A 22,087-nucleotide genomic window follows, 5' to 3' on the forward strand; every position below is an offset into this window, starting at 1 on the left:
CAGAGAGAGCGAGGGGACAGAGAACCGGGGGGACACAGAGCGGGGGGACACAGAGAACGGGGGGACACAGAGAGAGGGGGGACACAGAGAGAGGGGGGACACAGAGACCGGGGGGACACAGAGAGAGTGGGGACAGAGGGACCGGCGGGACACAGCGGGCACAGAGGGACCGGGGACAGAGAGCGGCGACAGAGACCCGGAGAACAGCGGGACCGGGACAGCAGGACCGGGGACAGAGGGACTGGGGCCAGAGAGACCTGGGGGACAGCGGGACCGGGGACAGCGGGACCGCGGGGACAGCGGCACTGGGGACTCCGGCATCATCGGGGACGGTATGTGGGAGCAGCGGCGATGGCAGGGAAACTGCCCGAGGAGCGAGGGAACGGGCAGGGAGCGAGGATGGACAGCAGAACAGCAGCAGCCCGGGGCGCCGCCGGCCTGGCATCCCCAGGGCTCCGCGGCGGACGGAGCCGTTCGCAGCCCCTTGGCTGCTCCAAACCTCGGTCCGATGCCCCGGATAAAACACCAGTCACACTGCAATATTTTTTATTAGAAAAAGTTGGGTCTGGACAGTTCCAGACTAGAGGGGAAAAGCCGAGTGTAGAGAGTTAGGGGGAATTAGGGCAAAGCAGGGCCAGCGGAGCTCCCCGCGCTCCGTGCGGGCAGAGCCGCGGGCAGGATCCCGCAGGGCGGGCTTGGCCCCGCTTTAACCGGACGGAGCGGGTAAGACAGAAAGGATGTCCCTCCCCGCCTGTGCAGGATTCCTCGCTAAAACCGCCTGCAACTGCCGTGCTCCATGGCTGGGTTTGAAGTTGATCTCTCTGCTGTGCCCCTTTTCTTTCTCCCCAGAGTGTTTTGGACTGCCTTTGAAGCCCACAGCTGTGAGCTGCCAGAGGGGAGAGCAGGGATGGTTCTGGTTTCTGCACTGTGCCCCAGACCAGGTGGGATGGGTCCAGCTCCTGGGGAGGAGGGAGCTGTGGGAGTCAGGCTCAGGCACTCACAGCCTCTGCCAGCACTGCTTTCTGCTGTAGGTGCTGAGTGCAGGTGACCATTAATCACTGAGTGACGGCCTGTAGGTGATTGATAAAGCTGTCCAGCTAAAATGACCATGTAAGTGCAGCAGGTTTTGAATCGAGACAGTTTCCATTCATTTGCTTCTTGCAGTAAGAGAGGTCCATATGGCCCTTTTACCACCCTGAAAATTCTGTGATCAGAGCAAGCTGCTCAAATTTATCTCTTTTGTAGAAACCAGTGTGTTCTCAGGAAGTTTTATTTCTTTGAGCATGAATCTCTCATCCCTTTTATGTGCAAATTCAGGGTTTGGAAAGAGGCTGGCTTGACAGCCCTGTAGCCTGTAAGTCAGTTGTCAATCACCAACACAGTGACAGCAATGCAATTCCCCATATATCCACCCTCAGATAGTTAAGGAGCTGATTCCAGAGCCTCTGCCACTTTGATCTTCCTTTATTTTTACAAAAAAAAACCCATGGAAGAGTTCTCCTTTCCCTCACTGATGTACTAAATGGTCTTTCCAGTCTGGGAAAAAAAAAATCAAAGTGCAGAGATCAGACATGAACCTTGGGAAGCAACAAATTTCTTAAGAGATATGAGGAGATGTGAAAGGGAAAAGGGAAGCAGAATATTTGATCAGCAAACTTCTCTGAAGCTGTCTAGTTAGAGCAGGATTCTTAAGATGTGGGGATGTTTAGCTTTTATCTTGAGACCCTTGAACTCTTCAGGTTACTTGGGGATTGAGCTCAGCACACCCCTTGATGACACCCATTCAAAAACTTTGTACCCCTTAGAGCTGTGGGAGGACACCTGTGTGGAATCAGCTCCTGTCAGTCTAACTGCTCTGAGTTCAGCCCCTTCAAAGGCTCACAGCACAGCAGTGTCACTGTCCCACCTCATTTGCTGAGGTTGTCTCAGTGACTCCTTGCTCTGACTCCCCTCTCTGTGAGCAGGTGGACAGCTGTGCACACCCACAAGTGGAGTCACAATAAATACTGTGGCAGGAAAGAAAAAATAAAAGAATATTCCTGTTTGTCATGACCAGAGGGGAGTTCCCACACGTCAGAGGGTTGTGCTCAGTTTCATGAAACCCAGTTAATTTCCACTGACTCTCCTTTATCTTCTGCTGGAAGATGAAGGAACTTGGTCTAGACAGCGCAAGTAAGGGGCAACATGGACTTAAACCAAAACTGTCAGCATTAAAATCCGTGTCAATCTTGCACTTATTTGGAAGGGGTGGGTGCAGGGGAAGATTTGGGTTTAGACACTATGGTTTGGGGAATTAGTGCTGAAGCCCAAGAGCTGTCACAGGCAGCCTGAGTGCCAGCAAGCACTAGAATGAAGCTGATAAGAGAGCTGGAGCTGTTGTAGAAGCTGTCATTATGGACAGCTGAGTGTGTCGAGCAAATATCATCAGGGAGATGATTTGATAGCACTGAACATGGGAGAATTGGGATGAGATGCTGTCAGTGAAGGTCTGTGATCTTAAAGCTGGGAGTGTCCCAGGGGGGCTAAAATCACAATAGTGAACCAAAAACGTGCCACGCTTGCTGGGCAGCTGCTCTGCCAAGGTGAAGGTTGTAGGGCTGAATCCAGGAGGTTGTTTTTTATTTCCAGTGGTGTAGCTGGCACTGCTCCTTGCTCATCCCTGCTTCTCCACTTCTAGGTAGGACATGCACCAGTGGAGTATTTTCCTTACTGGTGTATCTAAGTACTTGTTTAATCAGACCTATTTGGCAGCTTCTTCATTTGACTCATGAACTATGCAAAATAAATATTTTACATCGTGCCACTCTAGTTTCTTTCTAGACCTTGAAATACAGCTAGTGGTGGTGCTACTGTGCATGACAGCACCCGGCCTGGGACGTCCCTTGGGTCAGTTAGGGTCAGCTGTCCTGGCTGTGTCCCCTCCAACTCCTTCTGCTCCCACTGGTGAGGGCAGAAGAGGCTTTGTCAGAACTGCTCAGCCACAACTAGAACCACCCTGTGTTATCAACATCTCCAGCACAAATCCAAAACATAGCCCATACTAGCTACTAGGAAGAAAATTATCTCTATCCCAGCCCAAACCAGGGCATTACCCAGGCAAAAACATACTGATTTGCTAGGCAAAATATTTAAAAATATTCCAAGAATGCAGATATGTAAATTTAACACTGGTAGCAACCTCCTCTTGTTTATCTAAAAGTCAAAACAGAAAAGATGTCACTTTCAAGCAGTGAAATCAATGTGATGCTGAAGAGAGATGAATTAGAACTATTTACTGAAAAAGGTTTTTAAAAAACAAAATGTGGATTCCCATTGGTAAAGTTCCAAGAATGCAGGAGGGAACATGAAAAAGGAAAGCGATGATTCTGTGCCAGTAGTGCAGCTGCTGGGTGACTGCATGTGTGCCCACACAGCAAGAACTGAGGCACAATGCTAAGACAATGCTAGCAGGTATTTCATGACAGTTTCAGGGGCTGCAGTAATTGAGAGGTTGGTATTTATTTAGGATTCTGACAGCTGGAAGGAGCTGTTGTGCCTCCTATCAGACACCAACAAAAAACAACTACTTCATGCTCCACAGCAAAAGTCACATGATGTCTGACCAAGTCTCCTCTTGACTATGGATTATCAAAAAAAAAAAATTCAAAAAAATAGTTCTCTCCAAGACTTAAAAAAATCTCTAAGACATGGATCAAGATTTTGTGTATCCTTTTTTTAAACGCTCCTATCATCTTTCAGAATTATGCTGTTATTGCTCAAATAATGCTCCTTTCCTTCTGGCTAAACCCAGAAGGTTTTAAGAGGCTTCTGTCTGTTGGGACTCTTTGGTACAAGAGGGTATTAACAGGCCTTCTGCTTCAGGATACAGAAAAGCAGGAATTCCTGCTGGATGTGCTTTAGGTGTTGAGGAGAAAGGCAAAGTTTGAGTGGCAGGCATTAAGAATGGAAATAAGAAACAAATGCTCAGATGAAAAGGGTCAAATCCTCCTCTGGGATGTTTTTCTCTCTCCATAGCACAGGAAGTCTGAAGAATCCTGGATCCCAATTCAGGCACCTCAGCAGGATGAGATGGGCTGTGATTCCTCTAGGGCAGGTCCTTTGTCCTGGCATTTCCATGTCTTCAGTTTGTAATCCAGCCAGGTACTCAAGCAGAAGCCTGAGGACAAGGGAAGGAACATTCCACAGCCTCATGAAGCACTTGGCTCTCCCAGAGGAACACAAAGCAAATCAAGTCAAATCAGTTTTACTCTTGGTGTGCAAACAGACAAGGGTGTATTCAGGGAAGGGTAAGAGCACAAAACCCTTCCAAGGCAAAGGTTCAGGGCTTGTTCTTTGACAGGGGACTTCCCTCTGGAAGAGTCATTTATGAACAGTGTTAAGGCAGCAAATCGCAGCTTAAAAGATCAAAAGCAATAACTCATTCAAGGAAAAAAATCCTCTCCACCAGCACTTTTGCACAGTATCAGTAAGATGAGGGAGGCTGTGTGTCCAACCATGCCTTCTTTGGCTTAGGATCCCAGACTGACACTCCTCCAGAGCCCCAGTGCTGGGCAGGACGCCAGGCCAGCTGACCTCCCGTGCCCTAGTGCTGCTGCTGGGTCACCATCCTGAGCATTTTGAGGGCCATCTCTCCTTGGTCAGCTGGTACCTAGCACAGAGAAAAGCACAGGATCAGCAGCTGCTGTAAGGAAGCAGACAGCACCTACACACACATCTTCAGTCTTCTTGCTGATTCCACCCCAAGGACTTTATTATTTACCATGTGCCCAGCCTTGAGAATCCAGAAGAAAGCCAAGTTCTCATGGGCCTTGTGGAAAGCAGCTGTCTCAGTGGATTCTGGAGACACATACAGAGCCTTCCACCTTTTCTGGCTGAACTGGTGCAGATCAGGCCACTTCAGTTTGCGGATCCATGCCTCCTGGCCTGTTGGAGATAAGAGACAGCACTGATTAACAATACTTGGAAATTACCCATCCTTGGTTCCACAGCAGCTGGGGAGTCCAGCTCAGCTGGATGCTCCCTGTACTGGATACCAGTACAGCAGGGTTAGCTCAGAGTCTGTGTGCTCAGATCCTGAAATTTTTTTATGCCTAGGAAATTCAGGACAAACTGAAACAAACTAGTGGGGGGAGAAGGGAATAAGTAAACAGTGAAGGTGTGTATGAAATGGATTTAGGATTGTACAAGTTGAAGATGTGCTTCCTGGAGGCTCTGCAGCCCTAGAAATTCCAACATATTTCACTTTGCAGTTCAAACACCTTGAATGTCCTGCCATGGAGAAGGATGAGCCATACCAAGTTCCCCTCCTGGAAATCAGAAGAGGCACTGTTTCTCTGTTTGTTACACACTCATTGAGGGGAGACTGGAAAGGCTTTCTGTTTCCAGGTGCTGCTAGAGAAGGTGGAGGTCAAGACAGCAACAAGATCAATTCCAGGACTCCAAAGGGGACAAAGCTTTAGCCTACCTGTGGACTGCTGGAAGAATTCACATGTTTACTACAGCTCAATTTTAGACCAAAATTTGATAAACTGGAGTACCACTAACTGCTAATCTGTTTTGACAGCCTAAATACTGTGTTTCCTGAGTTTATTGATTGCTGTGTTTTTCATGAAAGGCATCTGAATATCTAATTGGACAGAGACATACAAGGAATAAAGCCTTTCACAACACAGGAAGGTGTTTGTGGAGTCTGTCACTGCAGATTCTTTAAATCAGTGAGAAAAGAGCAGTGGAAGGGAGCACAGCAGCCTTGTGAGGCATTTCAGCAGCATTTGGCCTGGCTCCCAAACTGCCCCTGGACCAAACCACATCTTGCAAGCAACAAACAAAGCCCAAGGAGTGCAGGAGCCTACACTGAGAGCAGGTGTGATCACTCGTCCACTGCACCCTCCCTCATTAATTACCTGCATTCTTTGCCTATGAATGAGCACACACACATCTATGTGCCTATCCAGGAGGATTAAGTGAATTATTAGCTTCACTGAAACAAGCAATTACTGATGTTGCAGATCTATTTCTCAACAGTATAATGGAGGTAAAGGCTTTGCCTCTCTCACAGGGATATAAGCAAAATATCCTAAATGTTGCTCATTTATGATTGTAGTATTTGAGCACTGCTGGTTAGGTAAGAGGTTTGCACAGGAGATTGGAGAAACCTGGGTACCAATATACTGAAAGCTCCACATTCTACTCATCACATGTTCTATTTCCATCCCCAGTCAAGAATTTCCTCACCCATGGTGTCAACAATGAGGTCCAGCTGCCCATTGTAGACTGTAACATTGACATTGGCTGCCAAAAGCTGATCAACAATATCAATGACAGGTTTCATGAAGTCCTCAGCCATGTTCTCAAAGACCTTTCTGGACTGACCTGGTTGGAACCAGAGAGACAAATTTTAAGTGATGAAGGACGTCATCCCCAAGCTGGGACAGAAGCATGAGTTAAGGCTTTAAAATGGAGTTCACAGCACAGAAACCAGTCCTAGCCCAAAGTGGCACCAGTGATTTATCAGTTTGAGGAACAGGAGGACCAGACTGCAGCTGTGCTCCCACTGGAGGTCACAGGCAGTGCTGTAGTTTCTGGATCCTATCAGCCTTTAAGCCTGTTTTACACCCCCTCCTCCATAAGATGCATCATTACATGACACCAAACCTCTGGCACAGAAAAGCTGACAGGAATTTCAGCAAGATTGCATGAGAGACAAAAACTAGTTCCTGAAATACAGAGGATCTTCCTCCCTCCCCCTGCATTTTTATTTACTTGGCTAAAGATAGACACAAGCAGGAGAATCAGAACCAGAACCACACCTGCTCCCACAGACCTGCCCCACATCATCTTCATTTCTGAGAACAAATCCCCTCCTTGGCCCCATGGATGACAACAATTGAATGTGACTAGTTGCCAGAGTATTATCCTACAGGATGCAATACAGGAGCACACCAGCAGACAGGAAGGTACCTCCCCACTTCACACAGTCAGGAATGATCCTCAGCTTCTTCCTGATGGGCCCATTCATCAGCTCTTCGAGGCTGCTCTGGTGCATCTTTCTGACGTGGCGCTGGTAAAGCCGCACTGAAAGAGAGAACACACCTTGACCTAAGACACCATCCTGAGAACAATTTCAGTGCCAGTCATGGCCAACAAACCCTTTTCTAATGAAAATGCAACACCACAGAGAGAGATTGGCTTACTTGTATTAGAAACCACTGAAGTCAACCCTTATTTGGATGATACAGGAAGAGCCCATCCATTCCTACCTTTGGCTAACACTGCACTTTTTCTGGGCATCAGCTTCTGCTTTAACCACCTGGCTCTTCTCAACAGACTAGTTATTTTTGAGCTGCAATGTTTTACTTTCAGGAGTTAATTTCCTTCCTTTACGAGGCCAACAGGAAAAGAGCTTGAAAGAAACTTTACACGTGTGGTTTTCACATGGATGCACAAAAATCACGGAGCAAGAATTTAATCAGACTGTTTATACTGATGAGACACTTCCGTGTCCTGTCTTAAAGACAGAAATGAATGACAGTAAGAGGAAGTAACTTTAAAGATCATAAAATGATGTTGCAATTACACTGACTGCTTCCTTGCTGTAATTTGTGCAGGATGTATAGGTGGAGGTGTCATCTATAGGGTTGTTCCACATTCCTATCTGTCTCTATTTATGCAACAGCAAACAAGTTCTGCTTGGGAGAATATCAAGATCCATTTTAAGGATGTGCTACACTGAGGCTCTTTCCACTGCCAAAGCTGAAGGTATGTGAATTGAAACACAGGGCCTCAGAAGTTTAAGTATTTAAATACAACTTACTGAAATGGAGATTTTCTTGTTCATCTGATTTCACTTCTGGAACCTCCTTAGTCAAGATGTTATAAAAGTTCACATTGTCTGTGTTCTGAAAACACAAGATAATTTCAGTAACACTAATAGAAACACTTCTCAGAGACGAAGAACAGCCTTTCCTGAAAAGAAGAAGGAAAAAAAAAGAGGTGAGTAAATCCTAAATTCAGGACCCTGTGACCTGTCACTTTACCTGCACACCAGGAAGATACTTGTGGAAAAACTTCAGTTCTACATTTGCTGTAGGAAGTGGGAAAGAGATTCCTCAAGCCTGTTTTGCTCACACATGGGTCATGCCAGAGATGTTATTTACTCCTCTGAAGCAGATGTGAAGCTGCAGGAAGTCTTACCCTGCATTACTCATGACAGAGCTGCAGTGCCAGGTGATGCCCTCAGACAGCCCCTACCGCCAGGTCTGCTCTGGTACTGCTCTCAGGAAACATCCTTCCAACCTGCAATCCTCCAAAATCCAGAATGCTTCCTCAAAAACGTGGTGAAGGGTATGAGCCACCCCTCTTCTGGATCTGCTGACAGCTGGATGTGCCCCAGCATTGCAGATTGGCAGCTCTGATGCAGTGACAGAGGCTGCCTGCATCCAAGGACAAATGGGAGCAGTGCTGCCATTACAGAAGTCACTCCAGATTCTTCAAGCCTTGCTTTACTTGATTTTTGAATTTTTAAAGTTCTGATGCTTAGGTCAGAATCAGCTCACAACAGCAACCCCAGAAGAACTGCAGTGTTTCACTTGCCAGCATCATCACAACTGAGAGGGGAAGTAAAGCAGATTTGAAAAGTAAAACAGGAACCAAAAGTTCCTTCCAAACAGCAAGAAGTGAAACCAACAACATGCAAGGCACTGTCAGTTATGAAACACAGAAGGAAAAAAAAAATTAAAAAAGAGCAAAAAAAAGGAAGTGGCTCCAGATTAGCCTTTCTGTCCAAGGAAAGCCAGAGCCTTACATGTACTAAAGAATGAGATGTAACAAAGAATGAGATTTTAACAGGAGAAACAAAAGCAAAACTTTACCAATCTTTTATGCTGGAACTTTCTAAGTAACGAGATGCAGTGACCCACAGGAACAGACCATAAGCTGAGGTTCCTTTCCACCCTGTGCACCTATTGTAGTTCTTCAAATAGAGATGTGTGCATTTCAAATTTGTGCCTTGCTGGATGCAGTTTTCAATATTCAAAGCTTTCCAGGAGATATAGTTTATTTCATTTGAAACTGTAGAAATTAAGAGGACTAGTTGTATGCTGAAACCCAGTGCAATACTGGAAGACCACAAGGGCTGTCCTGCCCACGTTCTCTGTCACTCACCCAGCGGGGCATAGCAAACATTCCTTTATATCAGCACTGGGATAAAACAAATCCTGGCAAAAATGACTGGGCAGAGGGTTGGAGAATTCATGCCAGCTCAGCACTCACAGAAAGGATAACTTGAAATCATGTGCCTTCCCCAGGCAGCAGTTAATTCTTAATGTTAGTCAAAGATCTCACCTCTTCAATGACTCCTTCAGCCTTGCCCCAGAGCTCGGTGGCCAGCCCATACTGATTTTTATTTATTGCATCCATTATTTCTTTGGCAACAGCAGTCACCTCTGCTAGACCATTATCATCAAGGAGAGACTGGAAGACAAACACAAAAGACAGTTTCAATTGAAATTCCACATTCCACTCATTGCTAACAGCCTCCATGCTTTGGAGGTTTTATTCAGGCCAAGAGGTAATCTTAAATTCAACACCCATTTGTACTGTAAGGCAGCACAAGGGATCAGGTGAGGTCCAAGAGTTCGAGGTACTTACAGTGCTGTAAAGGTAGGGCCCCCAGGACAGCACAGAGTCTAAACAAATGGAACAGATTTCAATAAATGGAGGTGAATTAATCAGCTCTGTTTAACCCTCAGGTTATGTGCCACAGAGCAGGTTCTTTACAAATCCTGCACCATCATTAACCCCCTATGGGTTAAGCAGTGAAATTTATTTAAAGCAACCCACATGTTTTTACCAAAATGTCCCCCCCAGAGCGTTGCAGCACATTGCCAGAACATGGGCAGAGGCATAACAAGAGGATGGAAATTATCTAAACTGATCTGTTTGAAAAGTCACAAGGGAACAACTGAGATATAAAACAAAGCTGCGTTATAACCACTTTGTTTGTAAATCCTCAAGGATCTGATGGCGGACAGATAAGAGCTTGCTTGGTATTGTCCTGTGCTGCAGGGAATCTGTGAAGCCTGCCCTTGCCAATCCCACGGAAGGACCTTTTTATTTGCTTTTTGTCCTCTGCCAGACACAAATCTCACTTGCAGCCTTGTGAATCATTTGGTGGCCACATTTAAGCACAGGACTCTTACAAAACACCTCAGAGGCTGTGGAGATGTGTAGGGACATTTCACCATCCCTCCATTCCAGATGCAAGTGTGCTCCTCACTGACCTTGCTCTCTGACTTTTCCTAATCTAAATGAGACTCTTCAGTCACAGCTTGCAAGGCTGAGTATTTATTTTTGATTTACCAGACTCACTAGAGAGTTAATTCACTTAAGGCAGGGATGGCATTTTTGACTTTAGGCACTCATGGAATGATTACAACATCCAACAAAACAAAACAACACCAACAAATCATCCACAGTCTGAGGAGTTTAAACGTACCCAAAGGAGAAATCCAGGAGTCTCCAAGAGCAGTCCCCATGAAATTGCACTTTATGGTCCCTTTTTGAACAGCCTTTGTGAATAAGAGGAAAAACATAACAAAACAAAAAACCAAACCAAGAATCAAGTTTTAGTTAGCTATTCATTACTCTAGAACCAGTTTTCTTTAAGTGAAAAAAAAAGTAAGTAGCATTGTGAATTAGGCAATAAGGACAGTCTATTCCAGAAAATAGAAGTACTTGTAGAACTCCAGGTTTTAAAGTGAAAAGTGAACTATATCCTCCAAGTACTCACCTTGTGCAGCTCTAAAGCAACCCCAGCAGCCATTTTACCTCCATAAGATTCAGAAAATATGTAGAATGGGATGGTCTGGGGAGAGAAAAGCCACACAAGGAACTCGCTGGGCAGAGGGCAGAAGATACCTCCAACCATCTCCCACATCCCACAGAACCCAGGCTGTTCACCTCTCACCATCAAACATTTAATGCTTTTCTTATTTTAAGCAGCACACAAGGTTTTCATAACATCCTGGTGGTTTGCTGGGGTTGGTTCTGAAGTATTTTGGAGCTGTAAGTAGCTGTGATCCTACATATGCTGCTCAGATCACTCAACACACCATAATCCACTCCATTGCTTATCTAACTAACCCCAAAATCAAAATACAACTTCTGAAATGTGGAAAATAAGAGACTTATTAGGTTTTGCCTGCAGAAAAACACTGCTTATCTGGAAGTCTGTTCCCTAATTATTTTTTGAATTTAATTCAAAAGTAGAGAAAAATACAACAGTATACAAGAATTCAATTCACTTACCTGGAATTCTGTTCTACACTTGAAGAATTCTCCAAGAAAAACCATCATATCAGAAACCACTGTGGTAAGGTTTTGGGCAAACAAGCTACAATCATCCACATAACTGAATCCAGTGCCCACAGGATTATCCACAAACAAGATACTGGCTGCCTGCAGCTGTAGAAGCAGAAGGAAGGTTTGTATAAAACCTCAGTTCAGCACCAGCAAAAAAAAAATTAGTTTTGATGGCACAAATGATTAACTGAGCCAGCAAATCACTGAAAAAAGTTGCAGAAAAATTAGGTGCAATATAAAGTCCTTCAATTTTCCCAATCTGTAACCAGAAATACACCCAGAAAGTCCCAGTGATCCAGGGGCAGGTCACCTAGGGAACTCTGGAATACTTCAGACTATTGGTAGCTCAGAGCACAATATATTGCACTAATTAAACTTCCACCTTCACAGGCAGCTGTAATTTGTTTTCCCTTGAAGGCCATACTGGACCTGTAATTACAAGCCATAGGTTTTACACTGCCAGCCACCCAGAAAAAGCTCTGTGACTGCACATAATGAAGCTGTGATCTGAAATAACACTTTCTACAATTTCCCTGCTCTCTGTTTCCCAAACATCTGCATTTCACAATTTCATGGAAGACCACACATACTTCATCAAATTAATATGTCTGCCCCTCAGTTCTAAACAAGGCTATTCCTATAAGCTGATTTATTAACCACAATATTCTAACTTGAAATATTATAATTCAACCGAATTTTAAATGAAAAACTGTTCTGTGTTTTTTTGTGTAGTGATCATACAAGCAAACAAACATTTGTATTTAGCAGTTAGAAGCTGAACTCTCTACTGTACCCAGGTTGTATTTCTTGGTTTCATTGCTTTGTCTAATGGGCCAATCTCTTCAAAGTTCCCATATCCACAGCCTGAAGATCCTGGACCCCCCTGCAGGAAAATACCAAATGACAAAAGTTAAAAGACCAAATGTTAAAAGGCAGCATGGCTTAGATACGACAGATGGAAGAATACAAGCCAGCCAGTAAGTAGAATGACAGATTGTAAATTTTTAGAAATGGCTTTTGCCCTACATGTTAATTTGCAGAGCAGGCTCTGTTCCTCATGGTCTTGGGTTATGCACACACATGCCATTTCTGAAAGCAAAAACTCAACAGAGAAGCAGTGACCGACTTGTGGGAGCATCTGGTGAGCTGCCTGCTATGTGAGCACAGTTTCCAAACCTTAATCCCTGAATATGGAGTGCAAAAGTTTGCAAGCCATTAGCTTAATCAGCATGGACAGCTTGTGGGTTTCATTCTGATGAAATAACCCAGAAAGAACAAGAACAAGTCCTCAAGTGATTCTATTCAACCTTAACTTCTAAAATGTACAGTGGAGAACACGCCACCACTTTATTAAACTGGGATTGTTTCCATTTAGAAATCATCCTAAATCTCTGATTATTTTATCTACTCTCTCTCTCTCTGAACATTAGACTTCAAACTCTCCAGGAAAGGAGTTGTGAAACTACAATGCACAAAAATCACTACTGTTGTATGAAAGGTAAGAACAATCCCTGTTATTGCACTCGAACTTGATGGAAGGTGAGCAGCTGAGGACACCTCACAACTGCAGAATTAAATCATCCTTGTTTTTCCCAACCCCAACACCTCATCCACAAAGCGAAACATTTAGAACCAGGCAGTTTTGAATCCTGTTTCTGTAGAGCTGCACAATATCAGATATCAGACTGAACCAGGCACAGATAGAAAGAATTATTGCTTAGGTGTCTCTAACCAAACCTTACCTGGAGCCACAAAACAAGAGGTAACTCTGTGAAGTCTTGGGTTGGGTTATTTGCATAGTAGAGCCACCAGAACATGTGGGCCTTGCTCCGAACCTCCACATATCCCCACAGCTCTTTAGGCTCTCGGGGCTGCCTCAGAACTACACCTTGAGAGGAAATAAAAACAATCAGCTAGGTTAAAAGGCTCAGCTTTGGGCTTTCCAATTGTTCCAAAACACTACATTTCAATCGTGGGTGTGATAATTAGAAGTGCTACTACTATTAAAAAAAATTACAATAAGAAACCTGCCTATACTTACACCCCCACCTACAGCTGAGTTATCGTCAATGAATGAAGTGTGTAATTAAGTGCATCCTTATCAGAGCCTGGTATTAGAGATGCTGCCGGAAACAGACCCATCGCTGGAATGATTTGTTCTTGAAGTGTTTTGAAGGCCTGGGCTGAAGGCACAACCCCAGTAACCCCAATGGAATAACTCCCATAACCAGCTGCAATTTCCACAAGGATCACAGAATATTCTGAAAGGGATCCACAAGTCCGAGTCCAACCATTCAGGGAACCGTTCCGGGCGGGGATCGAACCCGCAGCCCCGGCGTTATTTGCTGCATGGCCCGAGCAACTGAGCTCGTCCCAGCGCTGCGATCTGGGAGCCTGCGGAGACCGCACCGCTTCACACACCGCAAGGAGGGCAGATGCACACAGACACAGGAGCACTTCGAAAGGAATCCAAAATAGAATTTCAACTCAATTAAGTCCGTGAAGTCTGGTCACCTTACACGGTCGTTCTGCTGTCCATCTCGGACACGGAACAGGCCTTTGGCACTCCGTGTCAGGGATCTTTATCTCAGGGATCAGGGCAGAAGGAAACGGCGCACTGGAGTGAGAGCAATCAGGCTTTTCCGAGCCACAGTGGCCAGGGTTTGCTGCTCCCGCCGGGCCTCCCGCCACCCTCTTCGTCCCTCCCGACTGCCACCCCGGCAGGCGGAATTTCCCGCGGCTCAGCCCGGGCTCTGCCCGGCAGCGGGACACAGGAGTGCCGTGCCCGGAGGCGCCGTGCCCGGAGGCGCCGTGCCCGGAGGCCCCGCTCCCGTCCCGTCCCGTACCTGCCGCCAGCAGCAGCGCGGACAGCGCGACCCCAGCTCGGAGCGGCCCCATGGCTCCCTCAGCTCCCGCGGTCACGGGACCGGCCCCGCCCCGCCCGGCGGCCCCGCCCGCCGCGCCCGCCCCTCCGCCCCTTCCTCCTCCTCCTCCTCCTCCTCCTCCATGATGGCGGCCGGCGGCGGCCCGGTGCGGCTGCGGCTGGTGTTCGATCACCCTCCGCCGGCCAGCCCGGGCTGCGCGCTGTGCTGGCTGCTGCTGGAGCCGGGCCAGGCGCGGCTCGTCACCGACCTGCTCAGCCTCATCCGCCATCGCTTCGGCTTCAGCCGCCGCGCCCGCCTCAGCCTCTTCCTCCAGGGGGCGCTGCTGCCGCCCGCCGAGAGCGCGCGCCTCGTGCGGGACAACGACTCGCTGAGGTACGGTACGGACCGGACCGGGACAGGGACAGGGACAGGGACAGCGGGATCTCACAGAGAGAGCGGGATCCGGACCGGGATTAGGACAGCAGGACTGGGACCGCGAGGTCAGGACTGGAACCGGGACAGCGGGATCGGGGTCAGCCCCACACACGGCCCTCCTCGGTGTCTGTGGGTATCCAAAGGCGGTGCCGGAGGCCGGGCCGGGCCCTGCCCGGTGGTGCCCACTCCTGGGACACGGCAGCGGCAGGAGCTGATGCCCGGGAGGTTCCACCCGACCATGAGGAAGAGCTGCATCCCTGTGCAGGGGCCGCAGCTGGGACAGACTGTCCAGAGGAGTTTCCCTCACGGGGGATATTCCAGAGCCCTCTGGCACAGCCCTGTGCTCTGGGATTACTCTGCTTCGGCAGGGAGGTGCGACCAGATGACCCCGCTGTGGTCCCCGCCAGCCTGACCCATTCTGGGACTCTGTGGATCCCGCATGGGCTTGGCGGGACAGGGATGGGGACTGAGCTCCTCCTTCCCTGGGCGGTGGAGCGGGAGCCGGGTGATTCCACGGGCACTGATCCCAAAGCCTGAGACACCCCAGCGTGTCCAGAAGGGATGGAGGGAGCCAAGCAGGTGGAAGTGTTCCCGAAGATGGGAGGGGAGCCTGTGCCTGCAGGGGAGGGCTCCGGACTGTCCAGCGAGGAGCTGCAGCATCTTCACTCTAGGGGAACTTGGCTGAGTTCTCCTAGAACATGCTCGGTGACCTTTTTTTTTTTTTTTTAACAGAGTAAAATTGGAAGACATAGTTGCAGATGATTATGAAGAAATAGATGATGACTTTGTTTACACAACAAAAGAAGACAAAAAAAGGCACAGACACAAGCAGGATGAAGAAGAATTCTCTAGGAATGAAGGCAAGCATAAAAGGAAAAAGAAAAAGGAGAAGCATAAGCTTGAGTATTCTCCTTGTAGGGAAGAGACCTCTGTAGATACTTGGGACTCTCAGAAAAGGTACACGAAAAGGAAGAGAAAGGAAGAAGTCAGGGGAAGAAATAGACACACAGAAGGTAAGGAAGAGAGCTCTACTTCCCATTCTAAAAAGATGAAAAAAACAGAGAGGGAGAAGCAGCTGGCAACAAAAAAGAAGGATGAAAAGCAGACAGAGGTTGCTGCAGTAAAGATGGCTTTAGAACAGGCAAATGAGAACTTTTCTCTAAATTCTGGTAAAAATAGCACCAAAAAGATCACAACAGAGTCCAGGAAAAAGAGGGTGGGAGCTTCAGATTCCTCCAGCACATCGTCTGACAGTGACAGCAGTGAGTTAAGTGTAAAGGACAATAAATCTTCCCATAAACCTGTAGTGGTGACATTTCCCAAAGACAAATACCAAGCTGCTTCAGATTCTGATGTGAAAACTAATAAAGTGACTGTAAAGTCTAACACTGAAAAGACTAAGACTGCAATCAGTAAAAATGCTAAAAAGCCCCAGTCTTCTAGTTCAGATTCTGACTCAAGTACAGAGGACGAGAAGGTGACACCAGCACAAGACAGCACCGCGAAGGAAAAACCGGTGCCAAACCATGTGGTGGCTGTAAAAGCCAGCACCAAGGCTCCCAAAGCACAGAGCTCCTCCTCAGACTCTGATAGTTCAGATTCAGACACACTTGTCATTAAAAAGTCTGCAGCAGGTGCTGGACTGGGTAATTCCATGGTAAGGAACTGCATTAAACAGTTGCCAGCCAGTGCCCAAGGAACATTTGCCAGCCCTGGCCGTGGAAGGGGGCATGGAACGGGAGAGGAGAACTTCTGGAGAGCACCTAGGGGCCGTGGGTTTCGTGGGATGATGAGGGGCCACGGGAGAGGAGCAAACCCTGGCTTCTTCTATAACTACAGCAGTGAAGGCCAGAAACAGAGGCAGTTAAATGAAGCTGCGACAAACACTTCTGTCCTTATCCAGGTGAGTGACTGACACAGGCAGAGGTCACCTTTCTCTGGCAGCTTGAACTGCACAAAGAATCCATAGGATGACAGTAATTCATAACAGCAGAAAAAGATCAGTGGGATAAAGGCTGAGCTTTTATTTACTGTAATTCCATTTGTCAGCCTGAGACGTGTTTGTGAAACAACAATAAAGTGATTGTGTTATATATATAAAAGCAGAGCATGTACCTTGCTCTTCTCAGGGCTTCTTGCAATCCATACAGCGTGAACATTGTCTTCTGTTTTCACTGATACAGTAATTAAATCAGTGGGTTACTCTTTGTTTCACAGAATCCCATGGAGAGCCCCAAAAGAGACTACAGTGTGTTACCCCTTCTAGCTGCTCCACCCCAAGTGGGAGAAAGAATTGCCTTCAAGGTAAAGAATTCTGGAAATACGGAATGTTAGTAGGTTAAAGTTGCTTCATTTGGTCCGATCTTAAGTTCCTGACCTAATAGTTTCTCTAAGAAATTCACTTGTTGTAAAGCCTGGCTTTGATTTTTACAAATGCTTGGAGCATATACAGAAATTAAGTGCATTTCTTTAGACTTTCTGTATTTGTATAACATAAGAAATGCTGTCTCTGCTGTCATTTCAATGTGATTTTCCATGTAAATGTTACTGCAAGTCTTACCATACAAACAATTACACTGCACTGTGAAATAAAAAAGTAAATGAAGATGAAACCTCTGTGGTTGAGGAGACTGGGATCCATCTCCCTGATCTTCTCAAAGCCTGACCTGAACGTAAATCCTTTGGAGCAGCAAGTCCTGGAAGTCTACCTGAGACCATGATTGGCATTGTGTTCCAGGAGTAGGAGATTGGGCTCTGGAACTTTTCTCTTGCTGGAGAAACTGTCTGGATGTAGGTGGAATCATCAAAGATTGGGAATGGTTACAGTTTGTTATTTGTATTTCTTTCAACAGCGCCTGGAACTAACGGATAATTACAGTCCTGAAGTGTCAGACTATAAGGTACTGGTTTTCTTTCTCCCTTCATTCACTCACAGAACTATGATAGGTATGGCTTAGATATTTTGATGTTGTGCAGTGTTTTTCCTTGCATCCAGTTGACTTCACAGGCTACTCCTGTGCAGGAGTAAAAATCAAAACTCTAGAAGCCAAAACTAATTCAAAATTTGAAAGATGTAGCTGGTTTTTAAAAACAAAACCAAACCACCAACTACAAGGATTATTAATAATCATTAATATTTAAAGATGACAAAAAAATGCAGACCCTCAAGTAGAAAAATGGAGCTGTATTAGAGTCTACTGCTATTTGAAGTCAGGGCAAGTTCTTAAAACTGGTGCAAGTAAAATTTTGTTGCTAATTCAAATAACTTGGTTTCTGGGCAAGTCCTGATTGAAACTGCAACGTGGTGACAATGAGTAACTGATTTATTGATGCCAGTAGTTACAGATTACTGAGCATTAATTCTTTGCAGATTTTATACATGGAGACTGGAAAATTTGATAGCCCAATATACTTATTTCCTCTGACAGCAATCAAGTAGCACAGTGGTTGTAAATAGGGAACAGTTATCCAGTGGAACAGTGCTGAAGTGTGTCTTACCTGATCCTTTTCTTCTTGCTTTGTGAAGGAGGCAAAAATAATCGGTTGGAATGCTGAAAAAAAGCAGATTGAACTTGAGATCCTTTCAACATCAGCAGCACAATGTACGTACCTGGGGACACCAAGGGCTTGTTGTCATGTGCTGTCACCTGGAAAACCAGAAGTCCAAAGAACACTTCATCTTTCAGGAGTATTCCCAATTTCCTTGGGTTCATTCTTAACACACTGCCCTCCTCATTCCCTCCCCAAAAAGTCTATTTAAATTGAAAAGTTCTAACCCCTGGCAGTTGAACTGAAAGATGCTCATGGGTGTTTACAAAATAATTTTTTTCAGTCAGTTTGAGTGGTCAGTAACTCACTTCTACTATGGTATCATTTTCTGAAAGAAATTATTTTATGGAGCTACAGAGAAAGTGTGAGGTCATAATGGTATGTCTTCAGTGGGTGTGGAAATGAATCCCTGCAATGACAAGGTACAATTCCTGAGACCTGAAATGATGAATGTTTCTCAAACTGTGTCCTCCAGTTGCCATTAAAACCAGAATTAATGAATTGTCATATGAGCATTTTTCTCAAATTCCAGCAACATATTGTTGACTTTCTCATGTGAGTAGTCAGATAATTACCTTAATTTTGCTGTGTAGCATTCAGTTTTACCTCAAGATTTTTTGTTACAATTATGAACCCAGACACTGAGCACAAAAAAACCCCAAACCCAAACTGGTTTTGATCAGCTTTTTTGGTGAACATTTACAGTTCCTTTGGTTTGTAGCTCGTTGAGGTGCTTGTTTGGTTTTTCAGTTGCTAAGGAGCCAGGGAAGTTCGACCTGGTGTACCAGTCTGCAGACGGAGAGGAGCTGATCGAGTACGCGGTGCCTCAGGACACCAGGGTACGTGGGGCTTGTCTGGCTTTGGAAACACAGGGGTCTGTCAGGGAAAACTGGAATGTCCCTTGGAATGGAGAATATAAACCACCCCCCTCCAAATTATTATAATTTTGCAATTAGGAGTTTGCAGGCAAAAATATGGGTGTAGGAATAATAGTTCTTTACTAGGAATATTAAAAATGCAAGTGCAGTAATACAAAAAAACAAGCAAGCAAACAAAAGTCCTAGAAAGCCCTGATAGAGTCAGGAATACAACCTGACACCCTGTTGGCCAGGGTGTTGGAAGCAGTCCAATAAATCCTCCTGGAGTGACAGATGTGGTTCTGTAGGAGTAGAGATGACCCTGTAGACAGGGTTCAGTGGTGGTGAGATGAGTCCAGTCTTCCTGTGGGAATCTTGTGGAAAAAACAGGATTGCTGAGGTCCCTGTGTCCCCATTTTTATCTGGGTAGGAATGGCTGGCTCCTCCCCACTGGGTGGAGCATCTCACACTGGGATGATGGAATGTGTGATGTCACTGGTGAGCCTCAATGGCCCATGAACAGAAGATATCCCCGAGGGTGGGCAGTGGTGACAGAGATCACAAACACTGCCCCACCTGGTTTAACAGCTGGGCTGTTATCAGGAGGCGTCCACCCTCCTCCCCCTGGAGTTACAAGAGATAAAGAAAAAACATCTCCCCAACTGCTTTCTGCAGATGAAATAGAATACACTTTTTTTTGGTTACATAACCTAAGACAGGCCTGCTGTGAGTCCTGCCACCTGCCCTGCCTCCTGCCTCTCTTCACCTCAGGGACTTGCCCTTTCTAATCATGCATCTGATTTGAATCAATGGAAGCAAAAATAATTGTTCCTTTCTGGCAAGAATGTGCATGTTTACGTCATAATAATCAATCCTTGCACATTACTCTTAACTGGGGTCACAGCCACCCATCAAACTTCTTGTTTTGGCTAGTAAGTAACATCATGTCTCACTGAGATCCTTTCTTGCCAGCTTTTCATTTCATCACTGTTGTTCTTACCTGCACCTCTCCTTATCCAGGACATCAGGCGGGTTGGGGTTCATCAGTAGGATCAGTGACTCACAGGAGGAGCTGTGATCTTGTTCAGGTCTAGGCAAAAGCATAACAGCACAGAAATTGCATCTGCTGGTGTTGCTGGCACCTGCTCAAAGCTGCCTGTGGTTTGTTTTCAGATCACTGAAAGCTGGGATGCGCTGATAGAGCCGAGACTGATCGTGGAGCCTCCAGTTAACGGATCCAGCGTTGAAAATGGAACACCTAGGATGTGAAAAACTGTGAACAATTGCACAGGTTTGTTCTGGGAAATGCTGCCTTCTGTTCTGAGGGTGGCAGCTGCACTGGTGAATATTACTGTTTTAAAAAGAAGTAGGCCAAAAGAAAAACACTTTTTTCTCCTTAGGCTATGTTTTTATGTAATACATGAAAACTTTGTTTATTATAGGAAGTCTAATATAGATCTGTTGGATTTGAATATTTATATCCTGCTGTAGCACGCTGCAGATCTGGAATGGTTTGATTAAAAAACAAAACACAACGTTGTACTGTGAGTAACTATTTAAATGTCTGGGTTTGGCTAGAACTGTATAACTGCCAGAGGTCACTTTCATTTGAAAATTAATTATTAGTATTGTTGATGTGCAGAATTTTCCCTCTGCTGCTGCCAAGCATCATACAAATGCTTTGTAGTTTGTGACTTTAAGTGTTTTAAGTCGCTATGTTTAAGTGACTTTGCAGTTACTTAAAGAGTTCACCTGAACATGTCCAGAAAAGCCTGTGGATTTTGAGCTTCTGTAATTTTGAGCCAGATAAATAGCACTCACTGGTAAACTGTCAACTTTGCTTGGAACCAGTGGAATTTAACATGAACCCTTGGCACAATTGTGTCCCACTGTGTTAATCTGTGTAGGCTATGAAAGCCTTTATTTGTTTTAGAGCAAACCCTCTTGCCCTGTGAGTGCTGAAGTTTCTGTGCTGCCTTTCTCCTCCCCTTTCCAGCAGCAGAATGGGGCACCAGCTGCTGGCAAGGCACTGCACTGACAGCTCTAATAATTATTGGCATTGAGGGGGCACCTTGTACCCCTGGAGCCTTGGCAAGTCTTACCCTTCCAGATAATCCCTGTCCTGGGCAGTGGACTCCTACAGAGAAGACATGGGAAAAAACAAACCCTAGATACAAATACCTAAAAATCTGTACATTACAGTTTAGCAGTCATGTACTCTGACCTAGTGCATGAATCCAGTGAAGTTCTATGCATTTTTGCATCAGCCCTATTAAAATGTTTTGTTTGTGAAGGAATCACTTTTATACGAGTAAAATAAATTTGTGCATCGTGGTTCTTGTCAGATGCCATTATTTCATGCTAGGATTTGTTCTTTTAGAGAAGAGTTCAGTTAGATTCGTGTGGCTGTTCTTGCAAACTGGATGAAAAGATGTCAGACAGGAGCAGTCATGCTCAGACAGTGGGGATTAATGGAAAAATTGCTTTTCTAAGGGAAATTGTCACTTGTTAATTCTTAAGAAGTTGCAAAAGCCAAATGCAAGTGTTTCACTGCTCCTCTTGTTCCATTGCCTACTGTGCATTCTGGGCCTGAATTAAATGGATGCAGAGTCACTCTGGCTGTGCCAAACAGGCGAGACAGGTGTTTTGAAGGTAAAATCTTGAGTTTTATTTACCTGTTGTTACCAAGTTTGCGTGAAGCTACTGCAGCTCTGCTCAATTCAAATCAGACCAAGGGCAGGCAGCGAGGAGGGAGCTGACCTTGGGAGAGCCCCCCTTTCCCATCCACCTCCTTCTCTGAGGAATTCACAATGTGCAGGTGGATCCCAGGAGGTGGTGAAACGCTGAACCAGCCCTCCCTTCTGCCTGTCTGTCCCTGGGCTCTCCTGCCTCTGGCCACCCCCTTTGCTGGGGCAGGAGCACGAGGTAAAATTTATCCCACGGTGCTTCTGGAGCCCTGCTTGGGCTCTGCAGGGCACTTCCAATGTGCAGTGTCTGGGCAAACAGACCTTTACATTTAGT

General features: G+C 45.8%; 2 protein-coding genes and 1 long non-coding RNA gene across 3 annotated transcripts; 1 reads left to right on the forward strand and 2 right to left on the reverse strand.

The window, feature by feature from the left end:
- Positions 1-1,448: 1,448 nt before the first annotated feature.
- Positions 1,449-14,384, reverse strand: SCPEP1 (serine carboxypeptidase 1). Its single transcript, XM_063409325.1, is given in 14 exon segments — positions 1,449-4,648; positions 4,760-4,923; positions 6,235-6,372; positions 6,961-7,074; positions 7,814-7,898; positions 9,343-9,471; positions 9,649-9,686; positions 10,496-10,568; positions 10,790-10,864; positions 11,308-11,463; positions 12,155-12,244; positions 13,104-13,249; positions 14,208-14,328; positions 14,331-14,384. Coding segments are annotated over 14 exon segments (1,434 nt in total). The 5' UTR covers positions 14,370-14,384; the 3' UTR covers positions 1,449-4,582.
- COIL (coilin) lies at positions 14,368-20,601 on the forward strand. The gene is made up of 7 exons (XM_063409322.1): positions 14,368-14,618; positions 15,393-16,563; positions 16,878-16,964; positions 17,513-17,560; positions 18,187-18,262; positions 18,960-19,048; positions 20,240-20,601. Exons 1-7 carry the CDS (start codon positions 14,368-14,370, stop codon positions 20,333-20,335), a joined length of 1,818 nt encoding a protein of 605 aa, XP_063265392.1. The 3' UTR covers positions 20,336-20,601.
- LOC134556889 (uncharacterized) lies at positions 19,183-20,232 on the reverse strand. The gene is made up of 2 exons (XR_010081952.1): positions 20,067-20,232; positions 19,183-19,440 (listed from the first exon to the last, which is right to left on the reverse strand). It is a non-coding gene; the product is annotated as an uncharacterized LOC134556889 (long non-coding RNA).
- Positions 20,602-22,087: the final 1,486 nt, after the last annotated feature.

Source organism: Prinia subflava, chromosome 12, assembly GCF_021018805.1.
Source record: "Prinia subflava isolate CZ2003 ecotype Zambia chromosome 12, Cam_Psub_1.2, whole genome shotgun sequence".
Lineage (NCBI taxonomy): Eukaryota > Metazoa > Chordata > Aves > Passeriformes > Cisticolidae > Prinia > Prinia subflava.

Excerpts from the sequence above, each read along its gene's own strand:
- COIL (XM_063409322.1), top strand. The coding sequence starts at position 14,368 with ATGATGGCGGCCGGCGGCGGCCCGGTGCGGCTGCGGCTGGTGTTCGAT. Across the intron at positions 17,561-18,186 it reads CTGAAGTGTCAGACTATAAG|GAGGCAAAAATAATCGGTTG; the intron begins GTACTGGTTTTC and ends TGCTTTGTGAAG. Across the intron at positions 18,263-18,959 it reads TTCAACATCAGCAGCACAAT|TTGCTAAGGAGCCAGGGAAG; the intron begins GTACGTACCTGG and ends TTGGTTTTTCAG.